This window comes from Cebus imitator, unplaced genomic scaffold (assembly GCF_001604975.1).
Source record: "Cebus imitator isolate Cc_AM_T3 unplaced genomic scaffold, Cebus_imitator-1.0 Scaffold907, whole genome shotgun sequence".
NCBI classification, from domain to species: domain Eukaryota; kingdom Metazoa; phylum Chordata; class Mammalia; order Primates; family Cebidae; genus Cebus; species Cebus imitator.
In genome coordinates, this window is record NW_016108222.1 from 25,581 (window position 1) to 39,155 (window position 13,575).

Below are 13,575 nucleotides of genomic sequence, written 5' to 3' on the forward strand. Positions count from 1 at the left end.
GGGTTCTCTTTGTACTAGGTAGTAAGCTCCATATGCCTAGCAAATACGTCTGATTTGCTCCTTTTGTCAATATTGCCACTATAAAGCACAATACCTTATTCATAATAAGTACTCAGTAGGTATTTGTTGTTAGGTGGGTTGTTGGATGAATGGCAGACAGACGTGTGGGAAGGTAAATGCAAGATATTTTTCCCATTGTAAGAGATAAAATTAACTGTTTGGTCTGTTTTTTTCATTAAAATTATCTTGTCCCAAATTTCTTTGATGAATTTTTTTGATTTTTGTTGTGAAAGGAAACATAAGGCGATGCTGTAATTAAATAGTCCACTTTTCCTCAAATATCATTTCTCAAGATGTTAACAGCTGTTTCACATACACCTCCCCTCACCAATAGTTGTATAATCACTTACATTTGGTAATTGCATTAGATACAGCTAACTTTGTTTCTTTTCCTTAGGACACCTCAGAATCTTCACATGCTAATAAGCATCTTACATTTCCAGGGTTGTGTGTGTATATATGTGGTGTAAATGTGTGTGAAAGTGGAGTATTTCCCTTAATTTTATAATCGTTAGTTCCTATTGTTGTTATATAGCACTACCAGAAACATAGCAGAACTACAGTTCTGCCCATCAGGAGTCCAATGCAGGGTTCACTGAGTTAAAATCAAAATGTCATCAGGACTACACTATTTTTTGAGGCTCTGGTAGAATTGTTTCTTTGTTCTTCTCCATGGTGCCTGGCCCCTAGTATATCTGTGTTCCTTGCATCATGGTCCTGTTCAGCCAGGAGTGAAATCTGACCTCTACTTCCATTGTCACATCTCCTTCTCTCCTGCTGCTGCCTTCCTCTTCCCCTTATGAGAGCCCCTGTGATGGCAAGGGCCACTAAGATAATCCAGGATAACCTTGCTATCTCAGAATCTTAACTGAATCACATCTAGACAGCCCCTTTTGCCATATAAAATAACATATTCCTAGATTCTGGGGATTGAGACATTTTTGTTGGCGACTGCCATACCATAGAACCCCATTTTTGCAGATAGGTTGGGAAGGGATGGACTAATACACATAAATACCATGTTTCTGATGATAAATCATAGTACTACTTAGTGCAAATGCTTATGTCTTAGGGGAAAATACAAAAAATTATGGCATGTAAATGGAGTGTCTTTGTTTTTTTTTTTTTTTTTTTTTTTTGGAGACAGAGTCTCACTCCATCACCCAGGCCGGAGTGCAGTGGCACGATCGATCTTGGCTCACTGCAGCCTTCATCTCCTGGGTTCAAATGATTGTCCTGCTTTAGCCTCCCAAGTAGCTGGGATTACAGGCACATGCCACCACCCCCAGCTAATTTTTTTTTGTATTTTTATTAGAGATGGGGTTTTACCATGTTGGCCAGGCTTGTCTTGAACTCCTGATGTCAAATGATCTGCCTGCCTTGACCTCCCAAAGTTCTGGGATTACAGGTGTGAACCACGGTGCCTGGCCTAAATTGAGTGTCATTTGAAAACATAACTAATCAATACTCTTCAAAAGTATCAAGATTCTTAAAGTTATGGAAGGACAAGGGAACTGTTACAGACTGCAGGAGACTAAAGAGAAACAATAACTAGATACAATGTGAGATTCTGGATGGGATCCTGAAACAGGGCATTAGAAAAACTGATGACATATTGATAGACCTATTTGAATGAGGTCTCTCAATAGTATTGCATCAGTTCTAGTTTTTTATTCTGATACTGAACTGTGGTTAAGATATTAACATTCAGGTTGATAGAAAAATGAAAATTCTTTGTACTGTTTTTGCAACTTTTCTCTAAGTTTAAAATTAGCTTAAAATAAAAGGTTTACAAAAATGTTGATTATTGCAGGTTGAGTGTCCCTTATCTAAAATGCTTGGGACTAGAAGTGTTTCAGATTTCAGATTTTTTGGTTTGTTTCTTGGAATATTTGTATCATACTTGCTGGTTTGAGCATTCCTAATTCCAAAATGCTCCAACTAGCATTTCCTTTGAGTATCATGTTGACATTCAAAAAGTTTTGGATTTTGAAACATAATGGATTTTTAAAAAATGGAAGCTAAATCATATATTTGCTTCCAATAAGGGGAACATCATAGCATCCTTCCAGTAAGGTGAACATCATAGCATGTGATGCTACAAAAATGTGTGATTTAGCTTCAATAAAACTATTAGCGTTTTCAGTACCTTTTAATATTGCTAAATATTATGGATAGTAGATCATCATTCCTGAATGAGATGACTAACAATAATGTAAATTAGGACTTTTGTTTATTTCTTTGACTAAGTATGCCTGATTCTTCTTGGGCATTAAGTAAATATTTGTTGAATGGATGGATGAATTAATTATAAATATAGACAAACATCTACAATTATATTACTTTATTTATATTGTGCTTATAACTTTTAGTATAGTTTCATAGGAACCTCACAATGCTCCGTGATGTAGGTAGGGATTATCATTGCTACTGTACAAATAAGTCCACTAAGACACCTGAGTCAGTTGACATGCTTGAGGCCTTGGCGAAAATATGGTGTGCCTAGGACTGAAATGAGCTGTGTTTCTTTAAGTCCTGTGTGCTTTCCATTCTGTCACAGTGCCTCTCTCTATTCCTACAGTTATGCCTAAACAAGTGCCCTAGGCTATTTTCCAAAAAACATTTTTGGTAACCTACTGCTGCTTTTAGCAGAGCTTCAAAGCACATTTTTTTTTTTGGGGGGGGGTGCCCTCTCTTTCCTTCCCTTTCCCCAAATAAATAAAATGATTAGAATTATATAGAAAATGGAAACACTCCAGGTATAAAGTAGTAAGTGAAAGTCATCTTTTCCTAGTCATTATCTTAACACTAGACAGTTTTACCCTGTATATTGTAAGACTTGCCTCTGAGCACATCCATATAGATATGCATGTAGTATATGCGGTTTTTGTCTTTTTATTTTTTAAACACTGCACAGCAACTTGCTTTTTCCCATGATAATATTTATTGATCATCTTTTCAGATCATCCTGTCTGAATCTGTCTTAGTCTTTTAAACAGCCAGGCAAAGATTTCCATTGTGTATTTTTGTTATTTTTGTAGACTGTACCAAAATTTACTTACTTAGTAGTCTATGTTGGTAGTCATTTAATAAGTATTGCCAAATTGTCTTTCATAAAGATTGTACAAATTGATACTACCAAATACTATGAATGCTAGTACTGTTTTTCCACACCCTTATTACATTGTACTGTCATCTTTGCCAGGTGAAAATAATATCTGATTGTTAACCATCATACCTATAATTATAAATAAGGTTGAGTTTTCCCATGTTTTGGCCAGTTATGATCTCTGTCTTTTGAAATGGCCTTTTCTCATATTTTCTACTTACTTTTGTATAGGTCATATAATTGTTAGTGTTTTTTAAATAAGAACTCTGTAGGCCAGGTGTGGTGGCTCACACCTGTAATCCCAACACTTTGGGAAGTCAAGGCGGGTGGATCACCTGAGGTCGGGGGTTTGAGACCAGCCTGACCAACATGGAGAAACCCTGTCTCTACTAAAAATACAAAATAAGCCAGGCATGGTGGTGCATTTCTGTAATCCCACCTATTCAGGAGGCCGAGGCAGGAGAATCGCTTGAACCTGAGAGGCAGAGGTTGTGGTGAGCCGAGATTGTGCCATTGCACTCCAGCCTGGACAACAAGAGCGAAACTCCATCTCCAAAAAAAGAACTCTCTCTATATATTACAAATATGTTTTCTAATTTTTTATGAAGTTTTATCATATTTGTTAATTTCATAAATTGTTTTTGGGGTTTTGAGGCTTTAGAAAGATTTTTTTCATCCTAAGTTTCAAAAGTACAGTACCATGTTTTACTATTTCTAGTTTCATTTTAAAATATTTATTAATTTTAAGTTTACATTCTCAATCCAGCTAGAATTTAATGAAGAATGACTTTAGATTGTTTTTCTTTTCTTTTTTTTTTTTTTTTTTTTTTTTTTTTTTTTTTTTTTTTTTTTTTTTTTTTTTTTTTTTTTTTTTTTTTTTATAAAATATTATTATTTTCATAAATAACAAGAGTAACTTTAATTTCCCTTAGTTAATGTCCGCATTTCTAAGGTTCACTGACAATGTCTTCCAACCATTTTTTTTTGCCGCTTTTAAAATATAACATTTATTGCTTAGATGGTTTGATAAAGAACAGCTTTTTTTCTTAATGGCTATCCAGTGGTGTCAATATTTAATGAATGATCAGTCTTTTCTCCACTAATAATAATGATGATAATAAGTTTAATGCATTGGGTTCTAATTCTGAGCTCTCTTTCTTTCTAGAGATGTATCTGTTCCTTTATCAGTATCACAATTTAACTTATTTTATATCTATAAGTTAGTTTGATATGTGGGATTATTTCTCCAGTCATAGCCTCCCCCCACCCCAATTTCTCAGGGCGTACTTCTATATTTATGCTTTCAGGTGAAATTGAGAATAATTTCAGTTGCAGAAAACTTGGGGGTAGCTTTGATTGTGATTGTCTAGCTTTATTAATTAATTTAGGGATGACTGGCATTTACAGTGTTAAATATCTCAATAAGTCTTTTATGATTAAATTTCACATTTTAAACTTTTTTCATATTTTTAGACATGGTTTTCTCAAATGATTTTATTTTGCTTATTGTTTATGCTGTGAATATGATTCCTCCATTGTGTTTTCTAACTGGATACTATGTTCGTTTAGAAAAGCAGAAAATTCAAAATTAGTTAAGAGGCATGTTTTGCTGTTTCAATGACAAGGGATATATAATAGAACCTCCACATGGCTTTGCTCTAATTACTGTGTTTTCATCAAAACTTTTAAAAATGAAAAACATTTAAAAATTAAAAACTACCTCTTGGTTTATTTTATCATCATCATTCTTGTTTTTAACAGACATTGCCTAAGATACTGAGCCATATTGCCCCAGCATTTTGCATGAGCAGCTGTAGCTTTGTAGTGGAAAAATCTAAAGAATCCACAGCACGTGTTGTAGTTTGGAGGGAAATAGGAGTACAAAGAAGTTATACCATGGAGAGTACTTTATGTGGCTGTGATCAGGGAAAATACAAGGTAAAACATCTCAGGTTTTCTAACTATGAAAGATATTTGAAGACTTCCCTTTCATTTATATCTTGTGGTTTTTAAGTATATATTAAATGGTGTTTGTTTTATTGAGTTACATGTAATTTGTAATAGTGGAATCATATACAATCTTAAGAATAGGTTTTTATTTTTTTGTTTTGTTGATTTCTTTACTTCTCTGAACTAAATAGTTTGCTTGGATCCTTAAGAAATTCTTGGTTATTTGAGTCTGTTTATAGTCATAATTTTTAAGAAAGCACATTAGAGTACACACTTATTCATTAGTAATTTATAATAACCTGTACAACTGGTACATTATTAACAAAAACTTTCTATTTTAATTTATTGGGTATAAATATATTTTTATGCATTTAAAATAAACACATTATACTTATTTATAAAGCAGTTATATTTAGGTTTTTGTATGTGTAGCTTTTATTTATGTGTTTGTTTGTTTATATTTTGAAAAATAAAAATAGAGACAGGGTCTCACTATATTGCCCAGACTGGTCTCAAACTCCTGGCCTCAGGCAGTCCTCCTGCCTTGGCCTCTCAAAGTGCGGTGATTATAGGCATGAGCCACCACACCCAGGCTTATGTGTGACTTTTAAATGTATATCCCTTTAGTAAACTTTTTGTTCACTAAGACTACTCATTTGAGGTACTGTAGACTTTTAATGGACATAATTAGAATTTAAACTTCACTTTTGAAATTAAATACTAGTAAAATGTTAGGTGATTTTGGATTTATTAATTTTAGAGATTGAAGAGTTAATGTGTAATAAATTGGACTTTAGATAAGCAATGAACAAAACTGAGTATTTCTATTTCTTGCTTTGGCACAGATAGATTTTCAGGTGTCATGCTAATTATTTCACTCCTTGCATTTTGTTTGTTTTGTTATGTGGAAAGAGGATACTGAATCTGAGAATGATTTTTATATACCTCACATAAACATTGTTATAACTTTGTGTTTGAAAAGAAACATCTAACTCCTTAGCATTTAAAAAGTAAACATAGTTGACATGAAATATTTTAGGAGAGCTTAAATAATGAATTTTTCAGTCTGTAACAAACTGGAAGAAAATTACATTGATTTTGTAAGTGATACTAAAGTAAAGTAGAACTTACTGAAATAAGTATAGTAGTAGTAAAGTAGAACTTATGAAATTTCAGTACTTTCTGTTTCCAGTACTTTCTGTTCAGTGACTCTTCCCTCAATTTTAGGTTGATTGCAATATACTATTTTTCTTCTTCCAAAGTGTAATATGAGATCTGACTCTTCCCTCAATTTTAGGTTGATCACAATATACTATTCTTCTTCTTCCAAAGTGTAATACGAGATCTCCCTGAATATTGTAAAAACAGTGACTTCTAGTCAGTCCAGTTAGTTTATCAAGGGTATGATGGTGCTGAGAGATAAAATGTGGCATTAGCACCACCCCATCTTCCAAACCCTGTCCCCTGATCATTGCTTCAGTGGACAACTGTTGTTAAGGGTCTCATTGAGTAAGTGTGTGGGATGTGAAAAAAACTTGAGAATCACCTTTTTATAATAATATAGGTGATTTCTAGGAAAAAACCTTGGGCTTTCTGATTTATGGAAACACACTATGACTTCTTAAAGAGATGATTTATGTGTTAGGCTGCAGAAGGTGACTCAGAGCATCACTGTCTCTGAAACTAGCTTCTGGGCAGTGGGGAAAGAAGCTTTCAGGACACTGATGACTTGGATGCCCCTGAAGTCATCCATGGTATACAATAGTAGTGCCTTGTCACTATATTTGGATTCCACTGATAGACTTTCGTTGAATTAAATTTTTTTTTTTTTGATTTCTATTTTGATAAATTTGTTTGGTCATTTAAAAAAAAAGATTTTTAAAAAGCGAAGATTTTGAAATATAAACTGTTAAACCATTTTTGGAGTTTTTAAAAATATATAAACATACAGACTTTTACAAATAAAATGGATACCTAATAAATACTCATTTTAAAAGTTTTTTGATATATAAATATATAAACTTTACAAATAAAATGGATGCCTAACAAATACTCATTTTAAAAGTTATTCTTTAAATATATAAACTTCTACAAATAAAATGGATACCTAATAAATACTCAGTTTTCTTTGATACTGTTTAGTTAATAATGTATACCTTGATTTAAAACTCTTACTGAAGGAAGTGTCTTACTAAGCTAGGGCTTTCCTTTAATATCTAAAATGCAGGGTTTTGATCTTAACATATACTTTTAAAAAACCTAATAGACTTTATTTTTTAGTTTTGAGTTCACAGGAAAATTGAGTGGAAAGTATACAGAGCTCCCATATATTCCCATCCTCCTCACACACACTTAACATCTCTTAAACTTGGTAACTGATAAGTGTGTGAGTGTGGTAATATTTTAGGTAACAGTCTTTTTCACCAACAATATTTTTATCCTACTGAGTGTTAGGCTGTAAGTATTCTTTATTTTTATTGTCTGTGAACTAATTCAGAAACAAGTATTACTTTTCTAAAACTTACAAATTAAAAGACCAAATTAATGTTCTAATGAAGTCAGCTAGGTCCTGTTTCCTAGAATATTTGGGAGATGGCCAAACTATTTAAACCAAAAAGTTGAAAAATAATTACTGTAAAGTTATGTGCTTCATGTAGAGTTAAGTAACAGTTGTTACATTTCATTTTCTTCAGTTACCGTGTGCCATAGGAACTCACTTAGTCTGGTCACTGAAAAGCTGTTTTAAAATGCTTTCTCTTGAATTGATATCAGCTGTCATCTACACCTACAACTTTTATAGGTACAAGAATATTGCTTTTTCTAGGGATTTATTTGTATCTGAAAAATAAATGATAAGGAGTATATTAATTGCAGGCCATTTTTATGGTTTTATGTGATAACATTTAACTTTTGGTAAACCTTACATTGCTTATTGGGAAACCATTTTTTAAAAAAGATGGGAAGTTGGGGTAAAATACTCTTTTTTCTTTAGTAGACAAAATTCAAAATGGGCATTTTGAATTGATGTGGTTCATAGGAATTTATTTTACTACTTCATTGGCTTAGATTTGATTCTTTTTTTTTTTTGACAGTTACCTTTTGTTTTTTATTGATTAGAGTTTCTTATACAGAAGAAGTATCTATAAAGTAATGTTCAAGTATTCATATTGGAGCCTTGATTTTCATACTATAATATTTCAACGTTAGCATATAAAGCCGTGGATTACAAGAAGTACTAATAAGCTCTTGTTAAAATGCAGTAAAACTGTATTTTAACATTCTATAAGTAATGTTACTTGTAGAATTCATATGAATTCTACATTCTTTTTTTAAAATTTTTTTTGTTTTTTCAACTTTTTGGTTTAAATAGTTTAAATTCACATGAATTCTACAAGTAACATTAACCACAAAGTGTTAATGTATTTTTTTCCCTGTACTGTGATGCTGAAAATAGTTTGCATTGTAGTGAAAGGGAATAGACATTTTAGGAGTTGTGTTTTAGGTTAGTTTCCTTTGTGACTTAGAATACTTGTATTGTTGAGACATTAAGCTTGTTGAGTCCTAGTTCCATACAAAGTACCAACCTTTTAATTTTATTAATATAGTTATACATTCTTTTATATAATTTCATTGAGATGTAGCCAGAAGATAGCAAACTTTGTAATTATATGCATAATATTTCTTTATTTCAAGGGTTTACAGATTGGTACCCGAGAATTGGAAGAGATGGGAGCAAAATTTTGTGTTGGTCTTTTACGTTTGAAAAGACTGACATCTCCACTAGAGTACAATCTGCCTTCCAGCCTGCTTGACTTTGAAAATGATTTAATTGAATCAAGCTGCAAAGTAACTAGGTAGGACAAAATTGTTTATTCTTTTATTACATTGTAGTGTATTATTAGACTTCGTTAAAATAGCTTATCACAGAAGGGACATAGAAATTTTGACAGGCAAGACCATGTTTAGAATTGATATAATTAAGTTAATACATCTAATATTTGTTCCAAATTATTGTATTGCTGATTCTTTTAATGTTGATATTTGCATGAGATTTTAATAAAAATGCATTTCAGATATTTTTAGTGGTTGTAATGGTTTACTTTTAGCTCCAAAATGAACAGTGTGAGAAATATCGTACTTAGCTAATATCTAAGTTAAGAGGGCTTAGACAGCTGAGTGGGGTGTATCACCTTAGTTCAGGAGTTCGAGAACAGCCTGGCCAATGTAGTGAAAGCCCATCCTCCTAAAAATGCAAGAATTAGCCAGGCATCGTACAGGGCACCTATGATCCCAGTTACTCGGGAGACTGAGGCAGAAGAAACGCCTGAACTTGGGAGGTGGAGGTTGCAGTGAGCCGAGATTTCGCCATTGCACTCCAGCCTGGGCAACAGAGGGAGACTCCTTCTCAACAACAAGCAAAAAAAGAGGGCTTAAAGACAAGAATATTCCAAAAGATTTTGTTGATGTCTACACAACTGATAGTTGTTCAGTGTCCTTCTTGTTATATAGATTAGAAACAGCTAATTTAGCATTCCTCTGAAAATTTAACTCCATCTTCCAAATATACTTCTAAATAGGTAGTCTTTTTCTCCTAAAATTTATTATATACAAATTTGTTAACTTATAGGCTCAGAGAATAATTTAGAATCAGAATTCTTAATTATAATGCCAGATATTAGTATTTTATAGTTTTTTGTATATGGGTAAGAATAGTCTCATTTTATAGAAACTTCATGATTTTTGTTGTTAGGCATTAACATGTCACCAAATTTTTTAATTTATTGCTATATACTGTTGTATATATCAGTATAGCAGTTTTAGGTGTGGCAAACATTACTTGGAACTCCATTCTTCATAAATGTGGTAATAATCACCTGCATTTCTACCCTTCAAAATAATCAAGAATGGAAATGAATAGAAAGATCATCAAATCTCACTGATATTTAAGCCTCCTTTTCAGTTTTAATTCATGTATTCTTAACATGTAGTCAACAGACACATTACTGTTGCGTTAGATATACTGAAATATCATTTATACTTACTGGTACTTCACAACTATGGTTATGATTACACCCTGCACTGGTCTCACTCTTTTAAAATAAGCATATATATATATATTGAAAAGCACATATTTTAAAGAAATCACATATACTGCTATATCACAAATATGTTTTTAACATTTTGATAATTGTATTTCCATATAATTGATTTCCCTTGTAATCATATTTATTTTGTTTTATATATTTAAAAGTATTATGAGGAGTTCATAGGCCTCATCAGACTCTTTAAGGGGACTGTGGCACAAAAAAGGTTAAGAACTCCTCATCCTTATCATTGCATAAATGTAAAAATACAAACCAAGCCACGCGCAGTGCTCACAGCTATAATCTCAGCACTTTGGGAAGTGGGCGGATCATTTGAGGTCAGGTCAGGAGTTCCAGACCAGCCTGGCCAACATGGTGAAATGCCATCTCTACTAAAAATACAAAAATTAGTCGGGCGTGGTGGTGTTTGCTTGTAGTCCCAGCTACTTAGGAGGCTGAGGCAGGCGAATGGCTTGAACCCAGGAGGTGGAGGTTGCAGTGAGCCAAGATCATGCCACTGTACTCCAGCCTGGGTAACAGAGGGAAACTGTGCCTTAAAAAAATAATAATAATAGCCAGTTACAAATTCAGTTTTCTTTTGAAATTTTATTGTAGTTCTTTCTCCTGTTTGTTGATGTAAGCAAACCAGTCACTACCTCTTCCATGCAATCATTCTTCTTTGTCTGTCTTAACTGAATTTTCTACATAGTTCTGACTTTTCCTTGACTTCTGTATCCTGACACTTTTGAGGATTAAAGGTCCTCAATCTGAGTTTGTCTGTGTTGCATGATTATATTCAGCTTATGCATCTTTGGCAAGACTGTCATGGATACTATTTGCTTCTCATTGTATTATCGTAGAGCACAGTTTTAATTTGTCCCATTACTCAAGACCTTCCCTTTGGTGATTTAATTGAGATGATATCTGCCAAACTTCTCCATTATGAAGTTAGATTTTTCCTCTTTTGTAATCATATTTTTATGGGCATACTTTGAAACTGTTAAGTATTCTATCATCCAACTTTTAATTTATTCATCCTTAAATTTTTATGTATTCGGCTTATGATTTTTAATTTTACTTAAATGAGTTTTAATCTATTACTGTCATTGTTTATTTTGATGCTCAAAATTTTCCTGATTTGGCCCCTTCAAACTTCTTTATGTTTTTGCATGTCCCCATTATTCTTTGAGGACTTCCTTGCTTTTTGGCAGAACAGGATTTCCCAGGTTGTCATTGCATGTTCTTTGTCTCAGGATTGGAAGCAGTCATTTCTTCAATGCTTCCTGATTCCTTTTGGTGGAAAACGGTATTTATGTGTAAGCCTAGGTGCTAGTTGTTATTTATTGCTTTTGTGATGTTACTGCTCCCAAGTTCTCTCAGTGGACAGATATAGAATATATTTAAGTATTTACATACATGAATTTATATATATGTACGTACATGTGTATACATGCATGCTCAAATGTACACAGATATAACCGAAAATTCAGAGTTCACAGCAGTGATACTTTCAATTCTGATTGTACTCCTAAGGGTTAAGTCTAGTTTTCAAATTTTAAATGTCTAATTCCCTTCTTTTACAGTGAGAAACACAGCTGTCATTATCTTGAATATTTTTTCTTATTTGATCAACCTGCCTGTGTGTAACTAATCTTCTGTCTCACTGCCCTCTCTTGGATGCCTTCCTTACCCTGCTTCCTCACCCAACAATCCAAAGAGAGGGAGCTTTTTAAAAATAATTTTTGTAATCTCAGTGCCTGGCATGCAGTAGCTATTCACTGACCAGATATGTTCTATTAATGAGTCATTATGTTTAGGTATTTGTTGCAAATCTATTGTGGGTAGAGTGTTGTGCTAGAATCCCAGCAAGAGTAGGAGAAATGGGAAATGAGAGATCATGTCCTGAGGGGAGCCGATAGTATCATGGAGAAAGCATAGTTTATGTTTGTGAAGTATAATGGTGTTATAAAACAGTGCAAAAATAACAGTTAAAAATTACATAGACATTTGGAGAAAAAGAGTGACTGAGTGAAAGCTGGGCTTATCTGGGAGAGTTTTCTCAAGTCATTAAGTTTTAGGGTAGAGCTTGGAAGATAATAATAGATGAGGTTTGATAAAGAAATAGCAGCTGGATGTGAAGGAAACAAAGTTAGTAATGGAAAATACAATAGCCCCCTTATCCTTGGTTTCACTTTGCATGGTTTCAGTTACCTGTGGTCAACTGTGGTCCAAAAATATTAAATGGAAAATTCCAGAAATAAAGAATTCATAAGTTTTACATTGCATGGTATTCTCAGTTTCGTGGTGATGTCTCCTACCATCCCACTCCATTCCACCAGGGACATGAGTCATTGTTTTTGTCCAATGTAGCCACACTATAGACACTCTCTGCCCACCCCCTGCACCCCTTAGTCACTTAATAGCTGTCTCAATTATCAGATGGAAAAAACCCAGGTATATGGGTTTTTTGAACAGAGGGGTCTTGGTCTAATCTTCTGCAGGTAATAGGGGACTACTGTAAACTGGAAAGGCTTATCTGGAGCTTAGAAAACTTAAGACTGGAGAAAACATCAAAGGAGCAGTTATTTGCTAATGAGTATAGATTTTGTAGAAGAGGAAAATATTAACTGTATATGTCTTTAAGTATGGAATGATAAATGATCCATCCTATATGAAAAACGTATTAATTCAAAACATTTAGAAGCTTGTAGTAGCCTGGTACTGCTATTATGTAAGCACCAGCTAATGTGGTGCTCTGAGGAGAGTGGTGGCTGCAGAGCGATCTGGAGTCGTTTTTTGAGGTGGATACTTCCAGTGTAATATGGCACACTACTAGCATACAGTTATTCGGGACGCTGCTTCTTAAATGTAAATTTGTGGTTATTGTTTTGTTTTTCATATAATACAGAGAGAGTAAATAAGGGGGATGAGGGAGGTTCTGATTGTGGACTGAAGGTAAAACTAGCCAGCTTTACAATTTCTGATCAGGTCATTGGTATATACTTGTCGCTTTTAAGCCTACTTCCCCCACCTAATACAGATTGCCAAGGCTTTTTTCCTTTGTTACTGCTATTTATTATTTTAATATCTCATTTTATGGTAATTGCTTATTCATTTAGCTATTCTTTTTCTTGCTCTTGGAAACTTTTCAGGAATAAGTGCAAATTCTTGTCATTATTTGCATTATTGGTAATGTGGCGTGGGGCATCTTGTACATATTTTTTATCTTTAATCCTTTTCTTAGCTGTTGATATTCATCCTTTAGTTGTGCTCTGCATTGGTAATCACTAATAACTCACTTTGATAATAATAGCCATAGTTAATTAACACAGGTCACTTGGGTTTATTTGTTGATGGGGAAAAGGGGTGGTG

General features: G+C 33.5%; 1 protein-coding gene across 2 annotated transcripts in view; it reads left to right on the top strand.

Moving 5' to 3' along the window:
• The window catches only part of LOC108298179 (cytosolic carboxypeptidase 1-like), a 45,512-nt gene that overhangs the window by 14,918 nt on the left and 17,019 nt on the right, over positions 1-13,575 (top strand). For both annotated transcript variants that reach the window (XM_017520919.2, XM_017520918.2), the window contains exons 7-8: positions 4,931-5,107; positions 8,813-8,973. In XM_017520919.2, coding sequence (XP_017376408.1) covers positions 4,931-5,107; positions 8,813-8,973 — 338 coding nt within the window. The remainder of the gene's footprint in view (positions 1-4,930; positions 5,108-8,812; positions 8,974-13,575) is intronic.